Source organism: Rhodotorula graminis (genome assembly GCF_001329695.1).
Source record: "Rhodotorula graminis WP1 unplaced genomic scaffold RHOBAscaffold_1, whole genome shotgun sequence".
Classification (NCBI taxonomy): Eukaryota; Fungi; Basidiomycota; class Microbotryomycetes; order Sporidiobolales; family Sporidiobolaceae; genus Rhodotorula; species Rhodotorula graminis.
In genome coordinates this window covers 490,066-498,517 of record NW_017264928.1, presented here as the reverse complement: position 1 = coordinate 498,517, position 8,452 = coordinate 490,066, and the positions used below count along the sequence as shown (strand labels likewise).

At 66.3% G+C, this 8,452-nt stretch overlaps 3 protein-coding genes across 3 annotated transcripts in view; 1 reads left to right on the top strand and 2 right to left on the bottom strand.

Annotated features, from left to right (window-relative positions):
* RHOBADRAFT_50582 (uncharacterized protein) overlaps positions 1-1,161 on the bottom strand; it is a gene marked incomplete at its 3' end in the record, with an annotated part of 1,703 nt that extends 542 nt beyond the window's left edge. Inside the window, exon 1 of the mRNA XM_018415390.1 lies at positions 106-1,161. Within this exon, the coding sequence (XP_018274117.1) occupies positions 106-1,089 (984 nt within the window). The remainder of the gene's footprint in view (positions 1-105) is intronic.
* A 1,366-nt stretch (positions 1,162-2,527) lies between these two features.
* RHOBADRAFT_6343 (uncharacterized protein) lies at positions 2,528-2,833 on the top strand (the record flags this gene model as incomplete). Its single annotated transcript, XM_018418453.1, has 2 exons — positions 2,528-2,669; positions 2,763-2,833. Coding segments are annotated over 2 exons (213 nt in total), but the record flags the coding sequence as incomplete, so codon positions are not given.
* An 843-nt stretch (positions 2,834-3,676) lies between these two features.
* RHOBADRAFT_50580 (uncharacterized protein) lies at positions 3,677-8,447 on the bottom strand (the record flags this gene model as incomplete). Its single annotated transcript, XM_018415389.1, has 22 exons — positions 3,677-4,007; positions 4,084-4,158; positions 4,223-4,309; positions 4,379-4,527; positions 4,605-4,749; positions 4,822-4,893; positions 4,952-5,058; positions 5,121-5,236; positions 5,320-5,752; positions 5,814-6,169; positions 6,234-6,348; positions 6,414-6,650; positions 6,725-7,132; positions 7,219-7,310; positions 7,377-7,432; positions 7,508-7,667; positions 7,732-7,767; positions 7,835-7,890; positions 7,956-7,987; positions 8,051-8,098; positions 8,182-8,203; positions 8,268-8,447. 22 exons carry the CDS (start codon positions 8,445-8,447, stop codon positions 3,753-3,755), a joined length of 3,237 nt encoding a protein of 1,078 aa, XP_018274115.1. The 3' UTR covers positions 3,677-3,752.
* Positions 8,448-8,452: the final 5 nt, after the last annotated feature.

The window sequence follows — 8,452 nt, the reverse complement described above, 5'->3', positions numbered from 1 at the left end:
GATCGAGAGGGAGGAGGGAGGAGGAAGGGGGGAGAGGAGAGGGGAGGAAGGTCAGCTCGCGCCCGACTGAGCGGTGAAGAGGTGCAGGATGTGGAGGGGACGCACATCGAGGATCTTGACGAAGCCGGGGAGGAGCTGGGCGCGCAGCTCGTACTTGTAGTGCTCATGCTGCTCGGTCGGCCCGTCGTCGTCGTACCACTCGTCGTCGTAGCGCTCGAGTAGCTGGCGCCACGGCTCGCCGTTGTTGATCAGCCCGCAGGCCGAGAGCGACAGGACGGCGTTGAGGATGGGCGGGTGGGCGAACGACGACTCGCCGTCATGGAGGGACGAGAGCGGCGACGAGCCCGGAACCGTCGAGTCGAGCGGGTTGGGCGGCGGAGGAAGGAGGGCGGCGGCGCGCTGCTGGGAGAGGTGCTGGGCGAGGTGCTCGAGGAGGGCGGCGAGGAGGAACGGGTCGAGGCCAACTTGGGCGCGCGCGTTCCAGTCGGCCGTCTCGCCGAGGTGCGCCTTCTCGTCCTCGTCGAGCGCGTCGAGGGTGATGAAGAAGGCCTCGGTGAGGTCGTCGATGCGGATCTCGTCGAGGATGGCCGACTTGACCCACGTCGCGAAGAAGTCGACGCGCGCCGGGTGGTCGGGGTCGAGGATCCACGCCGCGAGCGGGTCCTGCTTCTCCTCGTCGGCGGCGACGCGCTCGGCGACAGTCTTGCGGCGGCGACGGGTGCGCTTGCGCAGCTTGCGGTCGTGCTCGACGCGGGCTGCCTTCACGCGCGCGCGCTCGGCCTTCAGCGCCTGCCAGATGAGGCGGTCCGTCCTGCGCCGCTCCTCCGCCTCGCGCTCCTCGTCCAGCTCGGCGATGCGGTGCGAGCGACGAGTATCGCCCGACGAGTCGGAGCCGTAGCCCTCGAGCTCATCGTCCTCGCCGCCCTCGCTCGGCGGCGCCGACAGCTGGCCCTCCTCCTGGCCGCGCTCAAGGCGACGCTCGCCTTTGACGAGCTGCTTGTGGGCGCGCTCCTCGTAGGCCTTCTGCTTGAGGACGGCCTTGAGCGTGAGGACGTCCTGGCGCCAGGGCTCGGTGCGCACGTAGCTCATGGCCGAGGCGGGTGTGGGACGGAGGAGGTCGTTGAGCGCGGTGAGCTGGCGGGGGAGGGGGGCCTGGCGGCGGGACGGTGCGCAGTGGCGGGAGGTAGGAGGAGAAGCGCGAAGGAGGACAGAGGAGGCCCAGGAGACCGGAAGCCGCGGAGGCGGCTCGAGCGACCGCCTACGGGGAACCTCCGCGGAGGTCGCTCGCCGACCCCGAGCGAGCTTCAGCCTCCTCCCGACGAGTCGACGAGCCCGCACCTCGGCCGTACCTCGCTCTCACCTCGCCAGCACCTTTCCCTTGCCTCGCCCTCCCCTCGCTCTCGCCTCACTCTCACCTCGCTCTCGCCTCGCTCTCACATCGCCTCGCTCTCGCTCGCCGAGTACGCCCGGTGGACCGACTCGATGCAGGTGCACGGCAGCCCGATCAACCTCCTGCGGGCGTCGGCGCGCATCAGTCGCCAGGCGGGCGACAGGAGGTTCGTGTTCGAGGTCTTGACGCCCGACTTGAGGAGGGTGTACCAGGCCGACTCGGACAAGGAGTGCCACGAGTGGGTCGCCGCGATCCAGAAGAGCGTCGAGAGCCTGCTCAACGGGTGCGTCTCGTTGTCTCTCCTTGTCGAGCCCTGTCTGTCGAGCCGGACCCTGACGACTCGTCGCCGCCCGCAGCACGTCGTCGGTCCGCCACTTTGACGCCTCTCGCCTTCAAGGGTCGATCTCGCCCTCGCCACTCGGCGAGCTCACCTCGTCGTCGTCCTCTCTACCTGGCGCCGCCGACGAGCCGACCTCGCCTCGGTCCCGGTTTCCTCCCTTCCTCTCGCGGCGCGCGTCGGCGGGCCAGCACTCGCGCAAGACCTCGCTCAGCAGCAAGAAGGACAAGCGCCGCTCGGTGCAGCACATCCCGACGTCGCACCACGCCTCGACATCGCCCTTGCCGTCCTTCTCGTTCGACATGGACCGCACCTCGAACCCGTCGTCGATCCCGGACCGCTCCTTCTTCGACGCCTCGTCCCGCCGCGGCCTGTGGGCCTTCTCCGACAGCGACACGCCGCAGCCTCCACCAGGTGCGGCACGTCCAGGGCTCGGCGGCCTCGGGTTCGGCAGCGGCGCGCCCGCATCCCGCTCGACGCCCGACCTGCACCGCGCGCCGTCGCCCGGCGGCTCGCTCCCGTCGTCGCGCGAGCTCGACGAGGACGAGTGGCTCGGCGATGGCTACGTCGACGGCGGCGGCGACGGCGAGGAAGGCGTCGCCGCAGAACGAGCGGCGGCTACGGCGCGAGGAGGGCTTTCGCCCGAGGAGCGCGCCATCTCGGACGCCGTGCGCACCTGGGCCTCGGCCTCGGCGCCCGCCTCGGCTCCTGCCGTCGCCGCAACGACGCCCGAGCAGGCCAAGTACCGCAACGCGTCGCGCATCGCCGCCGTCGCCGCGCGCTCGGACCCCGAGTGGGACAACGCGCGCTGCGCCGACTGTCGGGCCGGCGGGGCGACATGGGCGAGCTGGAACCTCGGCGTCACGCTGTGTATCCGGTGCAGCGGCGTGCACAGGAGCCTCGGCACGCACGTGAGCAAGGTCAGGAGCGTCGAGCTTGACGGTGCGTCTCCCCTGCCTTCTTCCCCCTCTCCTCGCCGCCGTGTGCTCCACCAAAGGCGCGCAGTCACTTATCATCCTCGCACATGCCTTGCAGACTGGAGCGATGAGCAGCTCGAGCGCATGGAGGAGGTTGGCAACGCCAAGTCGAACGAGTTCTTCGAGGCGCGACTGCCGACCGGGACCGTCGAGGCGCTCACCGAGTCGTGCGTCCTCCTTTCTCCTCCTCTTTCTCTCTCTATATCCTGCTCTTCAGGCGATGAGCTGACACGACGAGCGCCCGCACGCAGTATGGTCGCCTCGTTCATCCGCGAGAAGTACGTCGACAAGCGATGGGCGGCACTCGATCGTCCAGCACCTGGCCTTCCCGTCCCCCAAGCCCTCTAGCCGACCTCACATCTACTATCTACACGTGGCCTGCCCTTGCGCCTCGCCTAATCTCTGCGAATCTCGTCCCTCGTCGACTGTTTCTCCCTCCTTTCACTCCTTCTTAATCATGGTCGCTCGGCGTCCCACCTCAGCACAGCTGTTCCTTTGTCGTCTACACCTCTGTTGTTCATGTTCCTCGAGACCCTCACCTGCAAAGCTTAGATGTCCCTCTCACGGAGCGCGCGCGCGAGAGCGAGAGCGAGGAAAGCGCGAGACGTGCTCGAGCCGCTCGTGGGAACGCGGCTCGCTCTGCGCCGCTTTCGCTCGGCTCGACTAGCGGAACTCGAGAGGAGACGAGAGCTGTTCGAGGTGCTCACTGGCAGGGCACAGAGGGAGAGCCCTCGGCTCGAACGACCTCGTCTTTGCCCCGCCGCCTCACCTCGCCGCTTTCTGGCTCGACCCTGCACTCTGTCTCGCCGGTCGGGCCAAGAGAGATCCTGCAGCAGCATCGAGCATGCGCGTGAGCTCGCTCTGAGAGAACGCAGCGAGCGAGTCCGAGGAGGAACTGATTCGTCGAGCTGGGCGAGGCTCGAGCGCTATCGAGCGCTGTCGAGGCCGGTTCGCTCTCGCTCGTCTCGCCTTGTCGCACGAACGACCTCGTGTTACAGGTACGTTGCGCGTTGCGGCTAAATGACAGCTCATCGCGGATCTATGCCTCTCAGTCCCGCTCCGACTCGCTCCCACTCTCACTGCCCGTCTCGCTCCCCGACTCGTCCTCGCTCCCACTCTCCTCCTCGCCATTGGCCGTCGCCATCGACCGCTTCTCGACGTCGTAGCCCAGCTCGGAGAACTTGTCGGCGAGCTCGTCGAGCTTGGCGAGGCCCGACGCGACCGACGCGATCGACGTGTCGGGCGAAAAGATGGGCGAGATGTACTTCTTGATGACGTGCAGGATGTCGGACGCCGTGACGCTCTGTGCGGCCGGGAGAAGAGGACGAGGTCAGTACTGGTTCGCCGAGCGAGGGAAGCGGACGACGTTGGCGACGCACCTCGCAGTCGGCCAGGTGCTTGCGGCCGAAACCAGCAGGGAGACCGAGAAGGACGTTCGTGAACGAGGCGCCGGCCTGCGGCGAGAAGAGAGTCAGGGAGATGGTCGACAAGGGCGAGTGCGAGAAGGGGAGGACGGACCGCATCAGTGATGGTCGACTCTTTGGCGGCGGTCTGGTACGCGAGCGAGCTCTTGGCGGACTCGATCGTCAGGTCGTCGATCTCGAGCTGCGGAGGATGGGTAGGTCAGGCAGGCTCGTGCAGGACGGGTCGACGAGGGAAGAGAAGCGGGCGCACCTTGCCCGATACGAGTTGGCCAATGAGCTCGCGCACGGCGACGAAGGCGGCGTACGAGTCGGGCGACTTGTAGACACGGTAGATGATGAGGCCGCTCTCGAGGTCTTGGCTGATCGAGGCGCCGTAGGCGAGACCTGCACCTCGGACGTCTGCGGCACCGGAACGACCGAGTCAGTCAGGGGTACGAGGACGTGACGGGCAGAGAGAAGGGACAATGACGACGCACACTTCCACAAGAAGCCCTCCATGGCGTTGAGGACGGCGCGGGTGACGGTGAGAGCGGCCTGGTCGGGGTCCTCACGCGACGCTGGCCCCTTTGCGACAAAGTACGCGAATGTGCTCTCGATCGAGGACACGCCGGTGACGACGAGCTGCAGGACAGTGAACGAGACTGCGTCAGGGATATCGAAAAGGATGGGGAGGAGGGAGAGGCCGCAGCGCACCTTCTTCGAGGGCTCCTTGCCGAGGGGGCCCATGACGTCCTTGCTGCGACGGACCGGGACGAGCTCGTTCTCCTGCAGGCAGTCACGAGTAAGTGGCAGTCGACCCGAGGAAGAGGAGCGAGAGACGCACAGGGAAAGGCTTGATGCTCTTGAAGTGCTCGAGCCAGGCGGACGACGGCTTGGGAAGGCCGAGGATGTCGCCCTTGACGTGCACGCGCATGGCGCGAGGGTCGGTCACTGCGGCGTACGACACTCGTCAGGTCATTCGTCGGGCAGGAGGCGATTAGGGAGGGACGCACAGCCCTGGCGGAAAGCCTCGAACTCCTTGATGACGGCGTCCGGCTCCTGCTTGAGGCGCTCGATAAAGGCCGGGAGGAACTCGGACCGGTTGATCAGGTTGAGCGCGACGTTCGAGCTGTGTGGTAGGACGCGACGAGGCGTCAGTGACCGAGCCCGACACGCGGTCGAGGGGGAGAAGGAGGAAAGGCGAGGACGGACCTGACCTCCTGGCTGATCATCTTGCGGTAGGCGGCGTACGACACCTCGAGCCCGTCGCGCTTCTCGGCCGGGATCGCCTGGAGCGCCTTGGCCGCCGAGATGCGCAGGCGTTCCTCGGTGAACGTCGAGTTGTACAGGAGGTCGCTCAGCCAGGCGATGGCCGTCTCGTACTTCTCCTTGGCGACCTTGATGCGGAGCGTGATGCCCTCCTGGAGCGGCTCGTTGACGTTGATGTTGTACGTGAGCGTCTCGGCGTCGAGCTGCTTGACGACCTCCTCGAACTCGAGCTTGGTGCCGTCGGCGCGAGTGACGGGCAGGGTGAAGAAGGCGTCGAGGTAGACGGGCAGGAGAGCGCGCAGCTTGGCCGGGTCGAAGCCCTCGACGTCGTTGGGGAACAGGACGATGGCGATCTGGATGAAGCGCGAGTCGATGTCTGCGGCGGGCGCGAGGGTCAGGTTTGCGCAAGGCTGAAGAAGGGGAAGAGGAGGACGCACGGTCGTACTGGACGAACAGCGGCAGCTCGGCGCCGTCGGCGTCGACGTGGTCCTGCGCACGACCCTTGGGCTTGCCCGCCGTCTGTGCGACGCCTGCGCTGCGCGCCGTGTCGACGCTGATCCACTCGATGCCGGCGACGTCGGGCACCTTGAACTTGCGCAGGATGTCGGACGGGACGGGCTTGTCGTTCTCGGCTTGTGCGGCCTCGATGTCCTTCTGCAGCTTGGCGAGGCCCTCGGGGCCGTACTTGGCCTTGTTGGCCTCGACGAGCGCCTTGGCGTCGTTCTTGATCTTTTTGGCGAGCGACGCCGACGGCTTGCCGACGATGGTGAGCGCAGGAGCGTCGACGAGGAACCTGCACGAGGATGACGAATCAGTCCAGGGGTGGGACACGAGGAGGAAAGAAAGACGGGACGCACTTCTTGAGCAACTTGCCCCACTCGTTGGCGGACCAGCTATTGAGCTCCTTGTACTGCGCGTTGACCTGCAGCGCACCCTTGAGGTCCGAGCCGTCCTCCTTGCCCCAAATACCGTCTGCGCACGGCGTCGAGTGTCAGTACAGGGTCGCTGAGAGCTGGACCGGCGTGACGAGGACGGACCGGTGACGACGACCTGGCTCAGCACCTCGCTCGCGTCCGTCTCCATCGACTCGAAGAGCTGGAGCGCCTGGCGCTCAAGAAGGCTCTTCATGCGGCTCATGTCGACGCCGTCCTCGGCGATGCGGGCGAGCGACTTGCGGAAACGAGGACCGAGCGTGTCGAGCTCGGCGAAGGGGACCGACGAGATGTACGACGTGATGATGGTCGGGTTCTCGCTCGAGGCGTAGAAGGTGATGTCTGCGAGGGCGGCAAAGCCGAGGGAGAGAGTCAGGCGGGTGCCAGGCAGAGTCAACAAGGACGAGGGGACGCACCGGTGCAGGACGGCTCGTCGACCTCGATGAACTCCTTCGACAGCGGCGACACGGCCGAGTCGGTGAGGTACAGGCCAAGGACCTCGAGCGCGAGGTCGTGCAGGTAGTCGTTGTGCTCGACGCCGATCCAGCTGACCATGAGCTCGCCGACGTCCTCGCTCTTCTCGGGAAAGTCGACGACCTCGGTGCGGTCCTCGGTGAGCCGGGGCGGGTTCTTGGCCGTGCTCGTCTCGACGAATGGGCGAACCCACCCTCGTGGGCGCTTGCCCTGCGCCTGGCCGTGCGCGACGATCGACGGGATGACCTTGTCGGTGAGCGTGTTGAGGAGGTTGGTCGGGTTGAGCGACCGGCCGTTGACGATGAGGGTAATGTTCTGCGGCACGTACTTCGACGCATGGTACTCGCGGACTGGTTCGGGGAGGGGGAGGACGGCGCGAAAGGTCAGTTTCCCGCCTTCGAGCGCGGCGAACGGTAGGACGAGGCCATCGACGCACTCTGCTCCACCTTGAGCACCCGCAGCGCCTCCATGAGGCCGCCGGTCTCGCTCCTCAGGCCGTTCTCCTTCGAGTAGAGCGCGCGCTGTTGCCTGAAGCGCCGACGACGAATTAGTCAGTACGGGTCGTCCGGCCGAGGAGAGGAACGAGGGACGCACCTCAGGGCCATCAAGTCGCCGCTCCCGTTCTCGCGACCGTTCATCTCGGAGAAGACCTGCTCGGGAACAGTGCGCGTCAGTCTCGTTCAAGGCAAGGTCGAGAAGGAAAAGGAGAGGGAGAGAGCACGTACGACGCCAGCGTCCTCGCCTTTGCCGTTGACGCAGTAGACCTCGGTCGTGAAGCCCGCCGAAGTGATGGTCGGGTACAGGATGTGGTCCACGTAGACGGGGAGGATGCTGAGGAAGCCCTCCTCGCCGGCGGTCGCGATCGTGTAGGTCGTGTCGGTCGTGCTGCATGGCGCAGGGCGTCAGGAGTCGCTCTTGACGCTCGAAGAGTCTGATCGGGGTGGCTCACGCGGTCCAGGCGTTCGTGCCCTCGGCAAAGCTGCGGCTGCGTCAGGGAGGAAGAGTCAGTAGTCGGCGGGCGGCGCACGGAGGGAGGCGAAAGGCGAGCGTACTTGGCAACCGTGTCGAGGACGCCCTTGTACGGGTACTGTTCGCTGCCGAGGAAGACCTGGGCACGATACCGCGAGTAAGCAACACGTTCCCGCCGCCGAAAGGTGAGGGCAGAGGACGGACGAGGTGCTCAAGAGTGTGAGGTCGGCCAGAGTCTGCATCAAAGCGACGTCAGGACACGAAACTCTCTGTGTCTGTCAGAGAAAGGCGAGACGCACCGTCCATGATCTCGGTGACGACCGAAAAGTAGCCCTGGACGAGCGGACCTGTAGAAGGAGGAGGTCGAGGCGACGAGGTTAGTCTGACTCACGCCTTGGACAACGTCAGACGGTGCAGGACGTGGACTCACTCTCGTTCGAAGCCCACACGACCTGCGCGCGACAGGGCGGGGTGAGCTTGCGCACCTCATCAGGCGAGACGAGGAGGGGGACGCACTTTCAAGCCCGTGCTCTCCGACTGCCACTTGGCGACATGGACGCTCGGCGCAAACTCGAGCTGGTCCTGCACGACGAGCTTGAAGTCGCCGACCTGCTGCGGGATGTCGACCGTGTTGGCCGACGAGGACGAGGAAGATGCTGGAGGGTCGACGTCCATCGGGGCGTGTGAGGCCGTCATGGCGG